We start from the raw sequence: 18,930 nt of genomic DNA, 5'->3' as shown, positions 1-18,930 counted from the left end.
GCAGGAGCATCTTAATAGAGGGCTTTCATGACAATGAACAATGAAATGGCAGTGAGAGGAGAGACCGTCTAACACGAGTTTAAGGAGAGGAACAATTTTAGGGTTATGAAGCAAATAAATGGAAGAAAAATGTCTGAAAGTAAGGCTGGATCCAAATGGTAAAGGGCTGTGGTCACTCATTCTTACAGGATGGAGATTGGTAATAATTAAATGAGTACATGGAAGTTAAATTTGTAAGTGCTGATTTATTAGAAGTAGCAATAAAATATTGAAAGAAAAGTTTAATGGGTCAACAAAAGCAATAAACGTTAAAGTAGAAAAAATCCTGATAAATGGCAACTCTTAGCCCCCACCCCAGATTAAGAAGCAGTACATGGGGGGGGGGGGGAAGAATAGCTAACCCAAACTAAAGGTCAGAGTGTGTTTAATGTAGATGACACAGTAGGCTCTTAGTATATTTATGTCTGTCAGTTGTGGGGCCGGCTGTGCCTGAGCTTTTCTGCTCAAGGGCACCATAGCGAGCCACTTGCAGTTTTCTGGTGGTTAACTGGACATAAGAGTGTAACAGACTTTTCTGCCCCAGGCTGGCTTTGAACCAGTCTTCAGATCTCAGCCTCTTGAGTAGCTAGGACTACACGTGTAAGCCACAAGTGCCTAGCCTTAGGATATCTTTAGGCTAAATTTAAATTTAACCACTGTTAAGAAATGTCAGTGTATCCTTAGTAAGATAAAATCACAAAGTGATCAAAATGGTAGCTTTCTAAAGTTCATGTCAGTCAGTGACTATCTGAACTCCTCTACCTTTGTACCTTCATGTTACCTTTTTTGTGTGTGTTTCTAATTAGTTGTACAAGGGGATTTCATTGTGACATTTCTATACATGTATGCAATGTATCCTTATCAATCTAACTGCCTCTTGCTGTTCTCCTTTATTCCACTCACTCTTCTTAAAACAATGTCATAGCCTCCTAATTTCAGAAGGGTTATTATCAGTCACATAAAGGCATTTTATTACTCAGCAATCCTAAACAAGAACATGAAGCTTTCCTTCCTAATCAGTTTACTTTCAAAGAACAAAGGACAATTTACAAGTTAAAGTTGTGTGCTTTCTGTAAAGGGATTAACCTTGCTTCCCATCAAAGTTCATTAGAAATTATTAGTCTGTTCCTCATTTAGAGAATAAACTTGATAAAGACAGGTTGTTTTAAGATATTGCAGCAATGATTTCTTAAAGGTAATTTGATTAGTAGAGTTATAAATACAGAAAGGGAGAAGAGATTACCAGAAATAAGATATGATTTTAAACAAAACTTCAGGAACATCTTGATTATTAAAATCCCTTTAAAATCTTACAAGGGTTGCATATACGGTTTCAGCTCTTCAGAGCCCTCTACCAGTAAGGCACCTGCAATAGTAGAGAATTTGCTATTGCAGCCTTGGGAAATATCTTTTGTATTGTGTTGGTGCTTCTCCAACAAAGCACACTTTGATCAAGATAGTCACAGCACTTGCCTAGCAAGTGTGAGGCCTTACTTTTAAGCCCCAGTACAGGAAAATTAAAGGAAAAAAATCCTCCACATATTTATGTACATTCTAGATTCCAAGTATAAACTGCCAACTGAATGGATGGACTGGGATAAAATAAATTATTGGATTAACCATAACACAAATTATGTGAGTTTCATAAAATTAGGAAGTGGTAACACAAGAGATGGAATGGCACTGACTTTATGGAAGCTCACACATTGAAACTAAACATAATCCCAAGCTGTGGTGTGGAGCTATTCTGTTACCAGGCAGCACCCCCTCGCTGTATAAATAGCAACTAGCGACTGGTTTCTTAAAGCCAAACTAATGATGGGTTTTGAAGATCATCATTATCCATTGCTCTATTCATGATTCAAAATGGAAGACTCTGTCTCCTTACTTGAGATAGCCCTGAAAAGGAAGAAAGGTCATTGAAATGTAATTTCCTGGAGTGTCCTCTCCTTTCTGCAGATCTCCTTGACAATGGCCTGAGCCTTTGGCTCATCCAGAATTCAACAGAGGTTCCAAGTCAGCATCTTGTAAGGTCCCCATGGTCCTGGAGAACATCATGCAAACTTCTTCTTGGTGGCTGTGAACCTCTCCATGTACTAAAAATCATGAAAGAAAAACATAAGGGGGTATTCTGACATAACCGAAAGCAAAGCTATTTGTTACTTAGGCTTTTGGGTTTTCTTTTTGTTGTTGTTGTTGTTGTTGTTGTTTTTGGCCAGTCCTGGGCCTTGGACTCAGGGCCTGAGCACTGTCCCTGGCTTCTCGTTGCTCAAGGCTAGCACTCTGCCACTTGAGCCACAGCGCCACTTCTGGCCGTTTTCTGTATATGTGGTGCTGGGGAGTCGAACCTAGGGCCTCGTGTATCTGAGGCAGGCACTCTTGCCACTAGGCTATATCCCCAGCCCCTGTTGTTGTTGTTTTAATATCAGATTTGGTCCATTGGGTATGAAAGCCTGCCTAATTTTAGGGCGAATTTAAAGCATGTAATGTTTGTAAATTTTAATAAACATATCAAAGGATATTTTACAGCCAGGCATTGGTGCATGCCTGTAATCTTAGCTAGTCAGAAAGACTGAAAACTGAGGATCATGGTTTGAAGCTAGCCAGGGCAGGATGTCCATGAGAATCTTACCTCCAGTTAATGACCAAAATGCCAGAAGTGAAGCTGTGGTTCAAGTGAAGGACCAGCCTTCAGTGAAAAAGCTAAGGGACAGCACTCAAGACTCGAGTTCAAGCTCCAGGACTGGCATGCGTGTGCGCGCACACAAAGATGCTTTAGTGGCTGGGAATGTGGCTTAGTGGTAGACTGCTTGCACGAAGCCCTGGGTTCGATGCTTTAGTACCACATAAACAGAAAAAGCCAGAAGTGGCGCTGTAGCTCAAGTGTGGCTAGCCTTGAGCTGAAGAGCTCAGGGACAGTGCTAAGGCTCAGAGTTCAAGCCCCCTGACTGACAAAAAGCTTTACAATAGCTGTCCATACAGAAAACCACCTTGGCACAATGCCAGCTGGCATTCTCTTCAAATGAGAAAGCATATATATGTACACATGTGGGTTACCTCAGCATTGTCTTGAGTATCTAGAAATTCAGAGACATGGCAGTACACCACTACACACCTTATCATAGCCTTCCAGTTCTCGAAGCTTCTTTATTTCAAAAAGATTCCCTTCCACAGCAAGCAGACAGATCTGGGAATCACTGAGGATGCTCTGTGGAAGCATGCTGAGCTCAAGACAGTTTTCTTCCAGGCGAAGAACTTTAAGGCGAGGGCAGCAAGATATCTTTATTGAGATCTGAGAGATCTGTGGAACAACAATGACAACACAATAATAACCAGAAAGCATAAACCTTAATGCATTTTAGTTTTAAAACAAGGAATCTTGACTTAGTTGTCCTAGTTCTCCTTTCCCACCCCCATTTTCTCACTGCCTACTCTCTGCAGAAGCCTCTGTTATATACCTTCTGTTACTCCTCCTCCACTGTAAAAATAGGATGCTTTTTTTTTTTTAAGGTCAGCATTGGCCTTTTGGAAACAAATAGTGTGACAATAAAAGTGCTGTTATGTTTATTAGAGAAACTTGGATAGTGATACAGTTTAAAGGAAAAAAGTTGTAAGCCAGCACCCAGAAGTCATCGCCATAAACATTTTGACACATTTGCTGCCAACCTTTTGTAGTGTACATGAATACTTTACTGCCAGTGTTGTCATTACCTATTGCATGTCACCTTACTGTCCCTTCCTTGAAACCCTCTCTTCTTGTGTCTAGGTGCTTGGTTTATATTCCTGTTTTTTTTCTTTCTGACTTGTAGCTTCCCTTCTTCCTGGATATTTTTCAAAAACAGTCCCTACAAACTTCATGTTTAATCTTTTCTCCTAGAAACCTTATTCATTTTGTTCATGTCATCACGACCTCAAAACCTGTCTGTGCATTTGCATCTACTCATCTCTTCCACTTTTCTGTCTCTAACTTTCAGCAAAATATTTCCTCCCAGATAAGTTCACTAAAATCAACTCAGCATGTGTATTCCTAATAGCACTTTTTGCTTAGGCCAATACTAAATAATAGTCTGACTCATTAACTTTGTTGGTTAAGTGCTCCAAGTTTCCCAGTCCCTGATGAGAACTCTCCCATTCTCTCATGACGGGAACTGAGTTTCGGTTCATGCAGGCTAGGCAAGCGCTTTCAGTGAGCTATGCCCCCAGCCCAAAGTCACCAAGTTTTGATTGCTGATCCTACACCATCTAGGAAAGAATCTCTCTCTCTCTCTCTCTCTCTGCACTTCTTTTTCTTCTGGTCCAAGACTGGGAGACTGGGACTTGAACTTGCTAACAAATGCTTGTTTTTGCTCATTGCCTGGTGCTCTACCACCTGAGCCACACCTTCAAACCAATAATTCTCTAGAAATGCATATCTTTGGATTTCAGGCTTACTAAATAAGAAACATTAAGTATGAGGTCCAGTAATGATGCAAAACAAATCCCCCAGGTCTAATAAGCTTCCAAAATAAAGGGGGAAAAAACCCAAAGCTGTTCAACAATAAAATGGACTACTAACAGAAAACCTATCACGTAGTTTGGGGGTTTTTTTTTGTGTTTTTTTTTTTTTTGCCAGTCCTGGGGCTTGAACTTCAGGCTGGGCACTGTCCCTGAGCTTCCTTTGCTCAAGGCTAGCACTCTACCACTTGAGCCACCGTGCCACTTCTGGCTTTTTCTGTTTATATGGAACTGAGGAATCGAACCCAGGGCTTCATGCATGCTAGGCAAGCAGTCTACCACTAAGCCCTATTTCCAGCCCCACTTTTTTTTTTTTTAAAGCAAAAGCAAGATGTAAGTTTAACAAAGATCAAGACAACCTCTGTCACCTGACTCTCAGAATCTATGGGTTAATAAGTCTTATTCCCACACTAGATCCCCTGACAAAACTCACTACATGGCTAGGGGCATGATGATATGGTCTCAAGAACTTGAAGATTGTGGGGCTTTTAGTAAATAATTTTTGAGGTTATCTCATCCTGTTTGTTACTCCAGTCTTTCCCAAACACCTACACTACAAACATACCCAAATTAATTCCATGGCTGTTTGGACATTGAAATTAGCTTATAGGATATATTTTTTTTATATTCTCTGACACTCCATGACTACAGTTTAGAGACAAGGTTATACAATTGAAATACATGCTAGGAAAAAGCTTTAAGCCTGAGACCTGGTTCTGGTTGAGGTTGAGTTCAATGGCCTGTAGCTCTCCCACTGTGTCGGGTATACACCGAATTTGGTTTTTAGAGAGATCCACTACATCCAGGTGCCGCAGGCTACAAAGTTGGGGTGGTAGTGCTCCCAGTTGGTTCCCAGAGATACTCAGAGTCTTGAGAGCAGAGAGCTGTCCAAAGGTAGATGGCAGCTCTCTCAGGTGATTGTTGTTCAGGCTTAGCGTCTCTAGTTTTTTCAGATTGCATAACTCATCGGGCAGAACAGCTGGCAAAGGAACCGTTAAAGAAAATCTCAGAACTATAAAAACATCTTTAGTGAAGTTTATAAGCTCTCTGGCAACCTCTGCATAATCCCTTGTTAATATACGTAGAATTCTTAAAATGTGCCTCTTTTAGGTTTTGCATTTACCCATATAATTAGTATTCTGAAGGTGAGAATACCAACAAAATACAGGAGAGCATTTAGGTGTCTGATGGGCTCTTTTCGAATAAAGGCACAATGTGACAATTTGGGGAGGCTCTTTCTTCAGTCTCTCCTTCCAGATTAAAAAAAAACTTTCATTTACACCACATTCCAGAGACCTTCCCTTGCAGGTCCAAATTAACCCAGCAGTAATCATCATAGCACACAGTCCATCTACAAGGAGGCAGAGCTCCAAGGGCTCTCTAATATCGTGCATCTTGCCTCCTCCGAACGGTTTTATAACAACGAAAACGAGCTTGTAAGAGAAAACCACCCTTCAAAACTGCTGACCATTGAGTCAACGCTACCTAGGCGGTCAAGAAAAAAAAAGAGCCATACTCAGTTTGTTGTTGTTCAGGGAGAGGCTCTTGAGCAGCGTGAACTTCCCTATCAGCACAGGCGGGAGGCAGTCGATCTTGTTGTTGGACAAGTCGATGGTCCTAAGGTTGCTGCTCAGCTTCTGCAACTCCGAGGGGAACTGGAGAGAGTGGGGGATCCCTCGCTGATGACCTTCGCCACCCTACCCTGCTGCTGCCCGCCCCCCCTCCTCACTCCGTCCCTCCCGGAGGAACTCACCTCAGTCAGCCCACGGTCCTTCAGCTGAAACACACCCGTTTTCTGCGCCGTTTCGACGTGAGCGCGGAGGGCACTGTTTCCCATCCTAGCGCCGCGGCTCAGGTCCCTGCGGGGAAGAAGGGTTGAGTGTCACCGTCCGGCCCAGGCCACACCGGTCCAGGCCACACCGGCGCCGGGTCAGCCGTCACCTCCTTCCGATCCCAGGATCCCGGGGTGCCAAGCCCAGGAGTGACAAGCAAAGACCGGGAAGAACGGACGGACGGCAGGACTGCCCCGTCCTGATGCTTTGCTTGCTTGGTGCCGCCGTGCAGTGAGCGAGCCAGGAGTCCGTGGAGGAGCCGGGAGCCGGGGTGGTGGGGGGTGGGTGGGGGGGCGGGGTGTGGGTGGGGACTCGCCTCCGACCGCACGGCTGCGAGGAGGAGACCCGGGAACCCGCGCTCGCCTGAGATGCGCTGCCCGGGCTTCCGCTGCCCGGGCGGACACGCCCTGTGACGTCATCGAGCGGCGCCGCGCGTTCTCCCCGGCCCCCGCCGGCTCTTCAGTCCCGACGCCATCCCGAGAGGCTCGTTCCAGTCATGGCGGGTCTCAACCCGTGGGACCCGGCCGCCGCGCCAAACGCAGCGGGCCTACTGATGAACCACTTGGTGGCTTCAGGGGTGGTCACTGAGGTGCGTGGCGGGGGGTGGGCGGCGATGGCGTCATCAACGGGGAGGGGGGGCTACGGTGGCGACAGAATTGGGCTGTGAGGTGGTGGCGGCCGAGGGCGGGGTGAGGGGGCCGGGCCGGGCCGGGCCGGGCCGGGGTGGGGGGTGTTGCGGGAGTGGGGGGTGGGGGGGGGCTGGGCCGGGGCTGAGGGTTCAGGGCTGAGGGGATGGAGCCTCTTCCGGCCAGTGGCCATAACGTTTCTGACGACGGCTCTTGGGAAGCGAGGATCTGAGGAGACGGTGTTTCGGCTAGGTTGTATTTTGTTGTTGTTGTTGTTGTTGTTGTTGTTGTTGTTGTTGGTGGTGGTGGTGGTGGTGGTGGTGGTGGTGGTGGTGGTGGTGGTGTTTTGCCAGTTCTGGGGGTTGAACTCGGGGCCTGCACCCTGTCCCTGAGCGTGTCCGTCCCTAGCTCCACGGGAGAGCACTCAACCATTTGAGACCTAGCTCCACTTTTGGCTTAGAGCACTCATTCATTCATTCGTTTGTTTACTTATTTGTGCAGAGCTGAGGTTAGAACTCAGGGCCTTGCAACTTACCAAGCAAGTGCTCTTCCACCGAACTGAATCCCGTCTCTGCTGAGAGTATTTTATTATCTTATTTTATGTTGCCAGTCCTGGGGCTTGAACTCAGGGCCTGAGCACTGTCTCTGGCTTCTTTTTTTGCTCAAGGCTAGCACTCTGCCACTTGAGCCACAGTGCCAGGTCTGGCCATTTTCTATATATGTGGTGCTGAGGAATCGAACCCAGGGCTTCCTGTATACTCTTGCCACTAGGCCATATTCCTAGCCCCATGAATAAGGTTTTATTTGTATTCTGAAATAACCTGCAATTTAAAAGACCGGTGTAACTCAGATAAGTAGGATGAGAAATTTTAAGAGTAGATTTTATAGAAGACACAACATTCGTTTATGCAAGGCAGTAAATATGAACAAAGACAGTATGAATGATTTATGTATAATTTATATTGCTTGATGAATCAAGTAAGTAATTCTACTGGAGGGGGAAATGTTGCATTTTAGCTCCAGGAAGATAAGACATCTGGTTCATTTGGAAGGACAGAAGTGATTCTTCTACAACCTCAGCTTTCAAAAATCTAAGCGATCAGTATTGCAAACTCTTTGTGCATTGTACCTTAGGAAATTGTACAACATGATTCTTGTTTATTTTTACTTTTTGTTGTTGTTGTTGCCAGTCCTGGGGCTTGAACTCTGGGCCTGGGTGCTGTCCCTGAGCCTCTTTGTGCTAAAGGCTAGTGCTCTACCACTTGAGCCATAGCGCTACTTCTGGCTTTTTTCTGAATAATTTATTGGAGATAAGAGTCTCACAGGCTTTCCTTCATGGGCTGTCTTTGAATCAAGAGCCTCACATCTCAACCTCCTGCGTAGCTAGCATTACAGGTGTGAGCCACTAGTGCCTGGCTTTCTTATTTATTTCTTACTTTATAAGGCATTTGAGTAAGAGATTTGTAATAGTGAAGGGTTTAAAAACATAATATACACATTGCTTTTACTCTGTTCTTCATGTTTATGGGCACTGTTGAATATAAAGTCTTATTTGAAACCCTTGGCCATGCTATCCCAATGTTCACAGGGACTTTTTCTGATGTACTGCTATTTTCGCTGTTCATTTACCAATAGGAGATGTTAGCAGCGTCCAAGAAAACAGCTCCTTGCTTTGAGAACTTCTCCAGATTACAGCAGATCAATAATATTCAAGCTGAAATCTACCAGGTAAGTTATGTTGATCTTTTTCTTTTTACTTCTGTAGACACACACACAAAAAAACAACTTAGGCTGGAGTTTGTTCAGCAGAAGTGCAAGTGCTTATTATGTGCAAGGGCCTGGCTTTAATTCCCAGCACCAAAATAAAGCTAAAACATTGATTTAAACATAATTCCTTTGCTCTTAGAACAGCATCTAGCATGTAGCTGGATAGAGGTTTATTGTAGTAGTTTAAAGTAGTAGTGAATTGTTGTAAGGATAACTACAAGGGAACAGGAGAATAAGAATAAGCCATTGCACAAGCCATTCTCCCACTTCCCACTTCAGGAGTGATATCTTATAACATGTTCTTGGGTTAAAGATTGTCCATTTTATCAGTGTTTAAGTCTTTAACTGCAGGATACTTTCCAGGTGAGCTAATCTTAGTTTTGTTTCTACTGTAGAAAAGCCTGGAAATTGAGCTTCTGGAACTAGAAAAAGATTCAGCAGATGTCATTCATCCTTCCTATTTGAGTAAGTGATTTGTTTAAGTGGATAAGCTTGGAATTTCAACTTCTTGTATTATTGTATTATTGTATTATTGTAACTTATTTATTATTGATTATTGTAAATAAGCAACAGGGAGCAATATTTTGACGTGCCATACTTTTTCTGAGGTATGTCCAATAACTAACTAAAGTCTTCTGTTTGACTTGACTAGTGCTAATAGCATAAACAACGATCTAAATTAGCTCCTGTATTCTGGTGCTATAATGAAGTATATGAAACTGTATAATGTAAACAGTAGAAAAGTTTGTTTAGTTCACAGTTTTACAGATTTCAAGACATGGCATTGACTTGGCTACAGTGAGGACTTCATGGCTCATGCCATGACAATGGCAGAACATTTGGCAAGAATAAAGATCCCATGGCAAAAGAATAAACTAGAGAGTGATTCAGTGTCAGGGCATTTTTTTTTTTTTTTTGGCCAGTTTTGGGGCTTGGGACTCTGGGCGTGAGCATTGTCCCTGGCTTCTTTTTACTCAAAGCTAACATTCTACCTCTTGAGCCATAGCGCCACTTCTGGCTTTTTCTATATATGTGGTGCTGAGGAATTGAACTCAGGGCTTCATGCATGCTAGGCAAGCACTCTACCGCTAAGCCACATTCCCAGCCCCAGGGTCATTCTTTTAAGACAACCCTTCCAAGAAAACTTAAGTGCTAGGGCTGGGAATGTGACTTAGTGATAGAGTGTTTCCCTAGCATGCCTGAAGCTCTGGGTTCAATTTATTAATACACATAAACAGAAAAGGCTGGAAGTGGCGCTGTGGTTCAAGTGGTAGAGTGCTAGCCTTAAGCAAAAGAAACTCCGAGACAGTGCCCAGGCCCTGAGTTCAAGTCCTAGGTCAGCAAAACAAAACAAAACAAAAAACAAAAAAACCAACTACTAACCAGAATCCCAAGAGAACTATGTCAATTACTTCTTACCATGCATCTCCTAAAGACATCATACCACCTTCTGATGCCTCCACATTGAAGACCAAGCACCTGGCACACGCAAACCAAATTCAGACCACAACAGCTTCTCAAAGTGAAGGGAATGGTCAATGTGCCTTCTCCTGGCACCAGGGCTGTTGGGTGACCTCCTTAACTTCCACCATGGTATTTCCTGCAGGAGTCCTAATTGCCACAGCCCCATTATAGTTCTCTCTTTGTTTTGTGCATTCCTTAATCTTGAGGAATTTGGGTTGCTGTGTTCTCTGGCTAGCTATTTATCACTAAGTTAGTGTGCACGTTCTATCAAGCACACCAGAAGCATATAAAGTTATACTCCTGTGCCTCAGATAACCTTAGCAGAATTTAAGTAGAAGCCCATGTTGGAAGGTATCTGAGAGCTCCACCTAGTGAAAGGACAGGTAACATACATCAGAACCTCCTCTGTATGGTCTTTTTAGTTCCAGTTACTTTTTGGTAGTGCATTCTAGTCTCTGAAGTCATGGCTGATCATCACTTTGGGCTTTGGTCCTGTGTGATGGGAATGAGCTTGCTTTTGCTGTCAGTCTAATCACATAAATTGGGAGAAAGACAATATAAGAAAAGTTCCTCCCCTCCCCCCTTTCAGACCTGGACACTGGCCTCTGAACTTCTTTTGCTCAAGGCTTTCCCTCTACCAGGTGAGCCATAGCTCCACTTCTGGCTTTTTGGTGGTTAATTGGAGATAACATTTTCATGTACTTGCCTGCTAGGGCTGGCTTTGGACTGCAATTCTCAGATCTCACCAGCACATGGCAAGATAACATTTTTTGATGTTCTTAGTAAATAACATTGGTAGTAGGACGGGAAAAGTAATAGGATAGAATAGAAAATAATGTTAACTGTCAGGTAGGAAAGGAGACTTTACATGAAGAGTATGGCTTTGGCTATAAACACTAAATGGATATAGGAGAAGTAGGAAGAAGTTAGCACTAGATTTGATTGTCAGTAGGAAAGAAAAAGTAGTTGAAAATGAATTTGTATTGGGTTTTGTTTGTTTGCCAGTCCTGGGTCTTGAACTCAGGGCATGAGCACTGTCCCTGAACTTTTTTTGTTCAAGGCTAGCACTCTGCTACTTGACCTACAATGCCACTTCCGGCTTTTTCTGTTTATGTGATACTGAGGAATTGAACCCAGGGCTTCATGCATGCTAGGCAAAGCCTCTACCACTAAGCCACATTCCCAGCCATGAATTAATATTGCTATTACATCTAGCAAAGGGGAGCTACATTTTTAAAGGTAGAGTCTTTGTTCTGTTGCTGAGGCTGGTTTCAAACTGCTGACTTCAAGTGATCTGTCTCGTCTCCAAGTGCTGAAACGACTACTTGTGCTACCATACTTGGCGTGAGATTAGTTTTTGCCGAATCAAAGAAGAAATTAGTGACTTTAATTTCTGTTGTTGACTGTAGCTCAAAAGTGTCAAACTGTGCAAAGCATGAATAACCATCTAGAAGCGGTGCTAAAAGAGAAGAGGTCCCTCAGGCAAAGACTGTTGAAGCCCATGTGCCAGGAAAACTTACCTCTAGAAGCTGTTTATCACAGGTTAGACCAAGAAGTAGAAGTAAATAGTTATATGCATTTTCTGAGGGTAATTTTGGTTTACACTAGCAGTTATTTTGTAGTGTGATTCATGAAATAATGTATTTTTATTGGTTATATTTGTTTACATTATTAGTGTCCATACATTAAAGGGGAAAGGAAATCTTTGCTTTAAATTCATTATAGTTATAGAGAAATTATAAATTGTAGTTTTGGTGGAAAAAAAGTAGATTCATAACATGTAGCAAGGGGGCTGGGGATATGGCCTAGTGGCAAGAGTGCTTGCCTTGTATACATGAGGCCCTGGGTTCAATTCCCCAGCACCACATATACAGAAAACGGCCAGAAGTGGCGCTGTGGCTCAAGTGGCAGAGTGCTAGCCTTGAGCAAAAAGAAGCCAGGGACAGTGCTCAGGCCCTGAGTTCAAGGCCCAGGACTGGGGGCTGGGAATATGTCCTAGTGGCAAGAGCGCTTGCCTCGTATACTTGAAGCCCTGGGTTCAATTCCCCAGTACCACATATACAGAAAATGGCCAGACGTGGCCCTGTGACTCAAGTGGCAGAGTGCTAGCCTTGAGCAAAAAGAAGCCAGGGACAGTGCTCAGGCCCTGAGTCCAAGGCCCAGGACTGGCCAAAAAAAAAAATTAAAAATAAATAAATAAATAGATAAAATAACATGTAGCAAGGTAGGTATGTGTAGACTGTTTTCTGTAAGTTTATTATTGAAATAATGTTGCATACACACACACACTCACACATTGTGTTGGAAGTGGGTTTTTTTGTTTGTTTGTTTGTTTGTTTTCTTTTCTTTTTTGTTCATCAGACCTGAACTCTGGGCCTGGGCGCTGTCCCTGAGCTCTTAAGCTCAAGGCTAGTGCTCTACCACTTGAGCCACAGCACCACTTCTGGTTTTCAGATAGTTAAATGGAGATAAGAGTCTCACAGACTTTCTTGCTTGGGCTGGCTTTGTACCACAATCCTCAGATCTCAGCCTCTTGAGTAGTAGCTAGGATGACAGGCGTGAGCCCCCAATGCCTGGCTTGGAAGTGTTTAATATGGACAGATGAAAACAGTTTCAATTAAGACAGGAAAAAACTGGATTCTAGTCTCATCTCTATGGCTTATTTGCCTTAATGTCTTAGACAAATAATTTAAAATTTTTCCTTAATTTCCTAGTCCAAAGAATGGAAATGGTTTGTTTTGTTCTTTATCCAAGGAGTATTACAACTATCAAAGTGTATATTATTATTAAAAAATAATGAAGCATCTGGGCATATGATTGCTCTCTAGCTGACTTGCTGCAAATCAGTATCTTTTTTGTTTTTGTGGTATCAGGGCTTGAACTCAGGGCCTTGGGCTCTAGCTCATCTTGCTTGCTCAGCTGGGCTCTACCACTTGGAGCCATGCCTTCATCCTCTGCTTTTTGGAGATGGAGTCTCTCAGACTTTTCTGCCCAGGCTGGATTTGAACTGTAATCCTCTGAATCTCAGCTTCTTTGGTAGCTAGGATTACAGGTATTAGCCAACAGTATCTTAAAGTGTCAGAAATAGTTTTACTTTTTTTTTTTTTTTTTTTTTGGCCAGTCCTGGGGCTTGGACTCAGGGCCTGAGCACTGTCCCTGGCTTCTTTTTGCTCAAGGCTAGCACTCTGCCACTTGAGCCACAGCGCCACTTCTGGCCGTTTTTTTCTGTATATGTGGTGCTGGGGAATTGAACCCAGGGCCTCATGTATATGAGGCAAGCACTCTTGCCACTAGGCCATATCCCCAGCCCCATTTTTTACTTTTTTTTAAAATAATTTTAATTTAATTAAAATTTTATTTTATTTTATTTTATTAAAATTTTATTGTCCCGAGGCCTGAACTCTGACTGGACATATTCCCAGCCCCAAGGCTGATTCTGAACCATGATCCTCATGATGCTCGTTGTTCTCACTGAAATAGAATGAGTTTTTCTAGAGAAATTCCTTATATGAGAATATTATTAGCATTGAGAGTTATTAAACATTATGATAGATTGGCTCTTGACATTATGATTAATGTTTTATGTTTCCATTTTTGTATTTGGATGGCATATTAAGTCTCCTTGAAGTGCAGAGAAGCATCTTTATCACTTATTATTTCCATGAGTGCAACCAACCTCTTGGCTCATTAGGTTGATTGTAGTTCATTTATTTCAAATTAAGAGTTCTAAGCTAGGCACCAGTGGCTCATGCCTGTAATCCTAGCTACTCTGGAGGCTGAGATCTGAGGGTGTTCGTTTGAAGACAGCCTGGGAAGGAAAGGAAAATTTAAAAAGAATCTTAAAGGAAAAGAAAACAATCATAACTAAAGTTAAAAATTTTTTTTTTTGGCCAGTCCTGGGCCTTGGACTCAGGGCCTGAGCACTATCCCAGGCTTCTTTTTGCTCAAGGCTAGCACTCTGCCGCTTGAGCCACAGCACCACTTCTGGCCGTTTTTTTTTCTGTATATGTGGTGTTGGGGAATCGAACCCAGGGCCTCATGTATACGAGGCAAGCTCTCTTGCCACTAGGCCATATCCCCAGCCCCACTAAAGTTAAATTTTATCTTCTTTTCTCCAGACATATGATATGTTTGCTGGAATTGGCTGTGACTTTTATTGAGAAACTGGAAACCCATCTTGAAGTAATTAGAAATATTCCCCATTTAGATGCAAATCTGAAGAAAATGGTGAGTTTTAATATAGGTATCTTTAGTTTTCTTGAGGCTAGACTCTCAGATGTGCAATCTACTTGATTAACGTGGGCGGGGGGGGGGGGGGGCGGGTGCTTGGGATTGAACCCAAGGCCTTCATCATGATAGGGAAGAGGTCTACCACTGAACTATAACTCCAGCTCTTGGGTTTTATTTTGAGACAAGGAATCACTGTATAACCTAAAATAGAGTTAAACATATTTTTCCTGTCTTTACCGCTGGAGTGTTGGCATTACAGGCATATATCACCATCCCTAGCTCTCATTTAACTTTTTTTTCCCCTCCTGATCATGGGCCTTGAACTCAGGGCCTGAGGTGCTAACTGAGCTCTTTTGCTCAAAGCTAATGCTCTATCACTTTAAACCACAGCACCACTTCCGGTTTTCTGTTGGTTAATTGGAGATAAAAAGTCTCATGGGCTTTCCTGCCTGGGCTGGCTTTGGACTGCAATCCTCAGATTTCAGCCCCCTGAAAAGCTAGTATTACAGTTGTGAGCCATGAGAAACTGGCTCATTTAACTTTTAAATGGATAATTATTTTTAAAATCAGTGGGGTTTTTGTGTTTTGGTTTTTTTATGGTGGGTCGTGGGGCTTGAACTCGGCCTGGGTGCTATCCTTGAGATTCTTTTGCTCAAGGCTAGAGTTCTACCACTTGAGCCCAGCCCCATTTCTGGCTTTTTCTGAGTAGTTTATTGTAGCTAAGAGTATCATGGCCTTTCCAACTTGGGCTGGCTTAGAACCTCGGTTCTCAGATCTCAGCCTCCTGAATAGAAATAAAGAAAGGGTAATTATCCCACAGGCACTGACAGGGTTCGAACCCTATGTTTTTATTATTTTTAAATAGTTGTAGAAAAGGGTTTAAATTTACCATTTGTGATATAATAATGAAATAATGATAAATGAGATTTTTCTCTTTTCTTTCTAATGTTACAGAGCCAGGCTTTAGCCAAGATGGATATTTTGGTGACTGAGACAGAAGAACTGGCAGAAAATATACTCAAGTGGCGAGAAAAACAGAAGGAAGTTTCCTCGTGTATCCCCAAAGTATTAGCTGAAGAAAATAGTTTTCATAACCATGGCTTTATAGTATCTTGTACTTCTAAAGTTCATGCCCAAACTATTAATGCTAAGTGATTATGTACTTTATTTTTGCTGAATTGTATATAGTCATATAAGGTCTATTTCTAGTTGACTGTGATGGATTTATAGACTTTGCTGATGGCAATATTGGAATAACAAGATTTAGGTTCATTAGCACCAAACTGTCTTTCTTTTGTTTTTTCCATGTTTTTATTCCGCTCTTCAGAAATGGAGATCTGACTTAGCTGTGATAATTAAAAACCATTTCTCAGGAGATCTTCTTTTTAGGTCTTTAAAAAAAAAATGTTTCTGAATCTGAATCAACTCCCAAAAGCTAAAAATGCTTATGGTGGTTATTTCTGTGGGAATGTCACTGAGTATACAGAGAATGACATGGCAGGGCTATTATCCTATGAAGAGCCTGTTTACAGGGCTAGTCCTTGTCTGAACATATGGGAACTTAGCAGGAGAATCCCTCTACTCTCAATAGTGAGTTATTCAAAGTGTACAAGCCCTTTGTACAATGTGGTATGTGCTAAATTTTTACTTTCCTTATGGAAATCTAGAATTTTTGAACATGTTAGGTTGGAGGTACCTATAATGACTAATCCTGAATAAAAATCCTGGGTAGTGCACCTCAAACTCATTTTTCCCTGATAGAAACATTTCATACACGGCAGTTACTGGGGGACCAAAGCATGTCTGTGTGATTCTACTGGCAAGAGGACTCTAGAACTGTGCCTCATTTGCCCTGGACTTTTTCCTATACCTTTTCCCCTTGCCATTTTCTTCATGTGTTGGTTGCTTGTTTTGTTTTTGTGGTGCTGGAGATTGAACCCAGGGCCTTTTGCATACCGAGCATCCTTTCTATCACAGAACTACACCACTGGCCCTTTTGGCTTTCTGCTAGGAAGGCCCAGGACTTCGTGCTTGCTAGGCATGTGCTTTACCACTGAGTCATGCTCAGTCCAGGCTTCACTTGCTACTGCCTTCTGTCACTATATTCTACCCTCACTGACTTTTTCCTATTCCCCTAAAGTTTCTGGCTGTTTGCTTTTTCCATTTGAGATTGTTATGCCAAGTTGCGAGGAGACCACCAAGAAGACCACCGAGACTCAGACATTCCGAAATGCAAAAGCAAGGCAAGGCTTTATTCAAGCGGGCCGCAGCCGGGGCCTCGTCCTACCCACCGACACAGCGGAGGTTAGGAGGAAGCCCTGAGCTGCGATTCCACAGAGCTTATAAAGGCAAAAAACAAGGTTACAGCAATCAGGTGTTCAGGCAAGACAAAAAACAAAGTTACAGCAATCAGGTGTTCAAGCAAGCAAGATTAGGATACAGGTACAAATCTGATTGGCTCAGGGCTCGAGGCATTCTGGGGGCGGTTAGAGTTCTTGACCAGCTGGGCCCTAATAAGCTTGCCCTGGGTTTGCTCATCGTTTAAACAGACAACAAAATGGGGGCTTCCTGAAAATGGCGTTTACTTTAACTCTTCATTCCCCTCTTCAAGATAAGGTCTGCTAGATAACTCATACTGGCCTTGAAGTCTTGATCCTCTTGCCTCCTAAGTGCTGAAATTATGGTTGACTACTATACCAAGTTGTATGGTAATTCTTTGAATCCTGAATATTTTTTCTGCCTCATTCAGATTCTCACTGAGGCTTCTCCTGATCATACTGAAAATTTCATAACCCTCTCCTGCTTATTTCCTATTCCCTCTTCCACTTTTTTCTCCTTACCTAATCTGGTAGACATTTGAAGTTATTTATTTTTGCCAGTCCTGGGGCTTGAACTTGGCCTGGGCACTGTCCCCAAGCCTCTCTGTGCTCAGGGCTAGTGCTCCACCACTTGAGCCACATGCCACTTCAGCTTTTTCTGTTCATGTTGTACTGAGGAATCGAACCCAGGGCTTCATGCATGCTAGGCAAGTACTCTACCACTAAGCCATAGCCCCCCTTTTTTAAACTTATCATTAGTTTCTCTCACCCAGCTTCATGAGGTTTTGTCTCATTTCTACCGGGGTTTAGAGCAGTGCCTGTTTTAATAGGAGCTCACTTAGGAAATGTAAGTTAACTAAGTACCTTCATGATTTCACTTTCTTAACATCACTTCACATGTCATCCTATCAGTGAGGAATGTCTGAATTTCAACTTTCCCCATATACATGGAGATTGTTACTATGTAACCTTTCTCTGATTTTTCCCCCCTATTACCCATAGCACTGCTTGGCAATGTTAACATATTTAGGTATGTCTCCTCTCCCTTCTCCACAGACTCCCAATTTCCATGGAGGCAGAGACTTGGTTACCATTTGTTTCCTCAGAGCCTTAGAGCAGGGCTTGATACTGCAGTAAAAACACTGCCAGGGTGGCTAGGACCTTCCAAGTCACTTGAGAGATTCCATTACTGAGGAGTGTTTAAACACACTCTTACACATTACTGGAGTGTGTGTGGACACACTCCAAATCCCTCCACACTCGGGAGCTCCAGGCTTGAAACTGCAAAATCAGGTTTTCTGCCATCAGACCTTTCTGCCCAGCCTGGCTTGGAACTGCTATCCTCAGATCTCAGCCTCCTGAGTATCTAGGGTTACAGGCGTGAGCCCCGACTCCCCTGGATTTTAAGTACAGCACTGACAGGCCAACTCGGCCAGAACTTCGCATGAAGACCGAGTTTGGGAGCAGGAAAGTGTGCGGGCCCAGCGAAGCACCAAGGCCGCGCGGTGGCCTGGGGTCCGCCCACCCGCTCAGGATGGGCGGGTGCGCCGTGGCCCCCCCCCGGGCTCGCGCCAGCTGCGGGAGCCGGGTCTCCTGGAAGGAGCGTAGGGGCGGAGCGAGCTGGGGGCGGGCCAAGCTTCCACCCACGCGGCTTGGGATTGGTCGCAGCTCCGGTAGGTGCCGCCCTTCTCGAGTTTTGGGCCGAGTCTTGGGCGGGAATTTCCTTCAGGAGGCGCGTGGGGGCGGGACGGGGCGGGAAAGCGACGCGTCCTCCCGCCTACGGTGTTCAGGATTGGTCCAGGCTCGGACAGGCCCCGCCCCCCTCGGGCAGCGGCTCGCGCTCGGCGGGGCCGCCCCGGGAGGCGCGGGAGGCGGGCCGGGGCGGCCGGGCGGGGATGTGGCTGGGCGTCGGACTCGGAGCCGGGGATGCCTCCGTTGGACCCCGCGCGTCTCGGCTTGTGGCTGAGGGATGGCGAACGTGCGGGTGGCCGTGAGGGTCCGTCCTCTCAGCAAGAGGTGAGAGGGGGCGGGAGGGAGGGGGGCGCTGGAGGCGTCGAGCGCGCGGCGGGCCGAGCGCGGCCTCGGCGTCCCCCCCCTCACGGCGCGCAGCGAAGTCGAGCAAAGTCGAGACAAAACGGACGGGGGACTCGGGGTCCGGAA

At 44.1% G+C, this 18,930-nt stretch overlaps 3 protein-coding genes across 12 annotated transcripts in view; 2 read left to right on the top strand and 1 right to left on the bottom strand.

The window, feature by feature from the left end:
- Window positions 1-986: 986 nt before the first annotated feature.
- Lrrc57 (leucine rich repeat containing 57) lies at window positions 987-6,822 on the bottom strand. Of its 2 annotated transcripts, none has more exons than XM_048332903.1 (6): window positions 6,678-6,822; window positions 6,287-6,392; window positions 6,050-6,188; window positions 5,244-5,512; window positions 3,155-3,340; window positions 987-2,135 (listed from the first exon to the last, which is right to left on the bottom strand). In XM_048332903.1, exons 1-6 carry the CDS (start codon window positions 6,782-6,784, stop codon window positions 2,094-2,096), a joined length of 849 nt encoding a protein of 282 aa, XP_048188860.1. In that variant the 5' UTR covers window positions 6,785-6,822; the 3' UTR covers window positions 987-2,093. The 2 variants fall into 2 exon arrangements, with proteins under 2 accessions (XP_048188860.1, XP_048188859.1); XM_048332902.1 differs by having other exon boundaries at window positions 6,682-6,757.
- Haus2 (HAUS augmin like complex subunit 2) lies at window positions 6,812-15,825 on the top strand. Of its 2 annotated transcripts, XM_048332904.1 has the most exons (6): window positions 6,812-6,954; window positions 8,627-8,719; window positions 9,154-9,223; window positions 11,632-11,764; window positions 14,341-14,449; window positions 15,407-15,825. In XM_048332904.1, exons 1-6 carry the CDS (start codon window positions 6,862-6,864, stop codon window positions 15,605-15,607), a joined length of 699 nt encoding a protein of 232 aa, XP_048188861.1. In that variant the 5' UTR covers window positions 6,812-6,861; the 3' UTR covers window positions 15,608-15,825. The 2 variants fall into 2 exon arrangements, with proteins under 2 accessions (XP_048188861.1, XP_048188862.1); XM_048332905.1 differs by lacking the exons at window positions 6,812-6,954; window positions 11,632-11,764 and having other exon boundaries at window positions 8,677-8,719.
- A 2,819-nt stretch (window positions 15,826-18,644) lies between these two features.
- Stard9 (StAR related lipid transfer domain containing 9) overlaps window positions 18,645-18,930 on the top strand; it is an 85,919-nt gene continuing 85,633 nt past the window's right edge. For all 8 annotated transcript variants that reach the window (XM_048332870.1, XM_048332869.1, XM_048332868.1 and 5 more), the window contains exon 1: window positions 18,645-18,786. In XM_048332870.1, the coding sequence (XP_048188827.1) occupies window positions 18,740-18,786 (47 nt within the window). In that variant the 5' untranslated portion in view covers window positions 18,645-18,739. The remainder of the gene's footprint in view (window positions 18,787-18,930) is intronic.

The sequence above is a fragment of the Perognathus longimembris genome, chromosome 23, assembly GCF_023159225.1.
Source record: "Perognathus longimembris pacificus isolate PPM17 chromosome 23, ASM2315922v1, whole genome shotgun sequence".
Taxonomy (NCBI): Eukaryota; Metazoa; Chordata; class Mammalia; order Rodentia; family Heteromyidae; genus Perognathus; species Perognathus longimembris.
This window is presented reverse-complemented; position numbering and strand designations above follow the sequence as displayed.

What these genes read in the sequence shown, in the direction of transcription:
- Haus2 (XM_048332904.1), top strand. Translation starts at nt 6,862, where the DNA reads ATGGCGGGTCTCAACCCGTGGGACCCGGCCGCCGCGCCAAACGCAGCG. An exon ending in CATTCATCCTTCCTATTTGA is followed by an intron (nt 9,224 to 11,631) that starts GTAAGTGATTTG and finishes TGTTGACTGTAG; the next exon opens with CTCAAAAGTGTCAAACTGTG. An exon ending in CTAGAAGCTGTTTATCACAG is followed by an intron (nt 11,765 to 14,340) that starts GTTAGACCAAGA and finishes TCTTTTCTCCAG; the next exon opens with ACATATGATATGTTTGCTGG.
- Lrrc57 (XM_048332903.1), bottom strand. Translation starts at nt 6,784, where the DNA reads ATGACGTCACAGGGCGTGTCCGCCCGGGCAGCGGAAGCCCGGGCAGCG. An exon ending in AGCCGTGCGGTCGGAGGCGA is followed by an intron (nt 6,393 to 6,677) that starts GTCCCCACCCAC and finishes TCTTCCCCGCAG; the next exon opens with GGACCTGAGCCGCGGCGCTA. An exon ending in CCTGAACAACAACAAACTGA is followed by an intron (nt 5,513 to 6,049) that starts GTATGGCTCTTT and finishes TTCCTTTGCCAG; the next exon opens with CTGTTCTGCCCGATGAGTTA.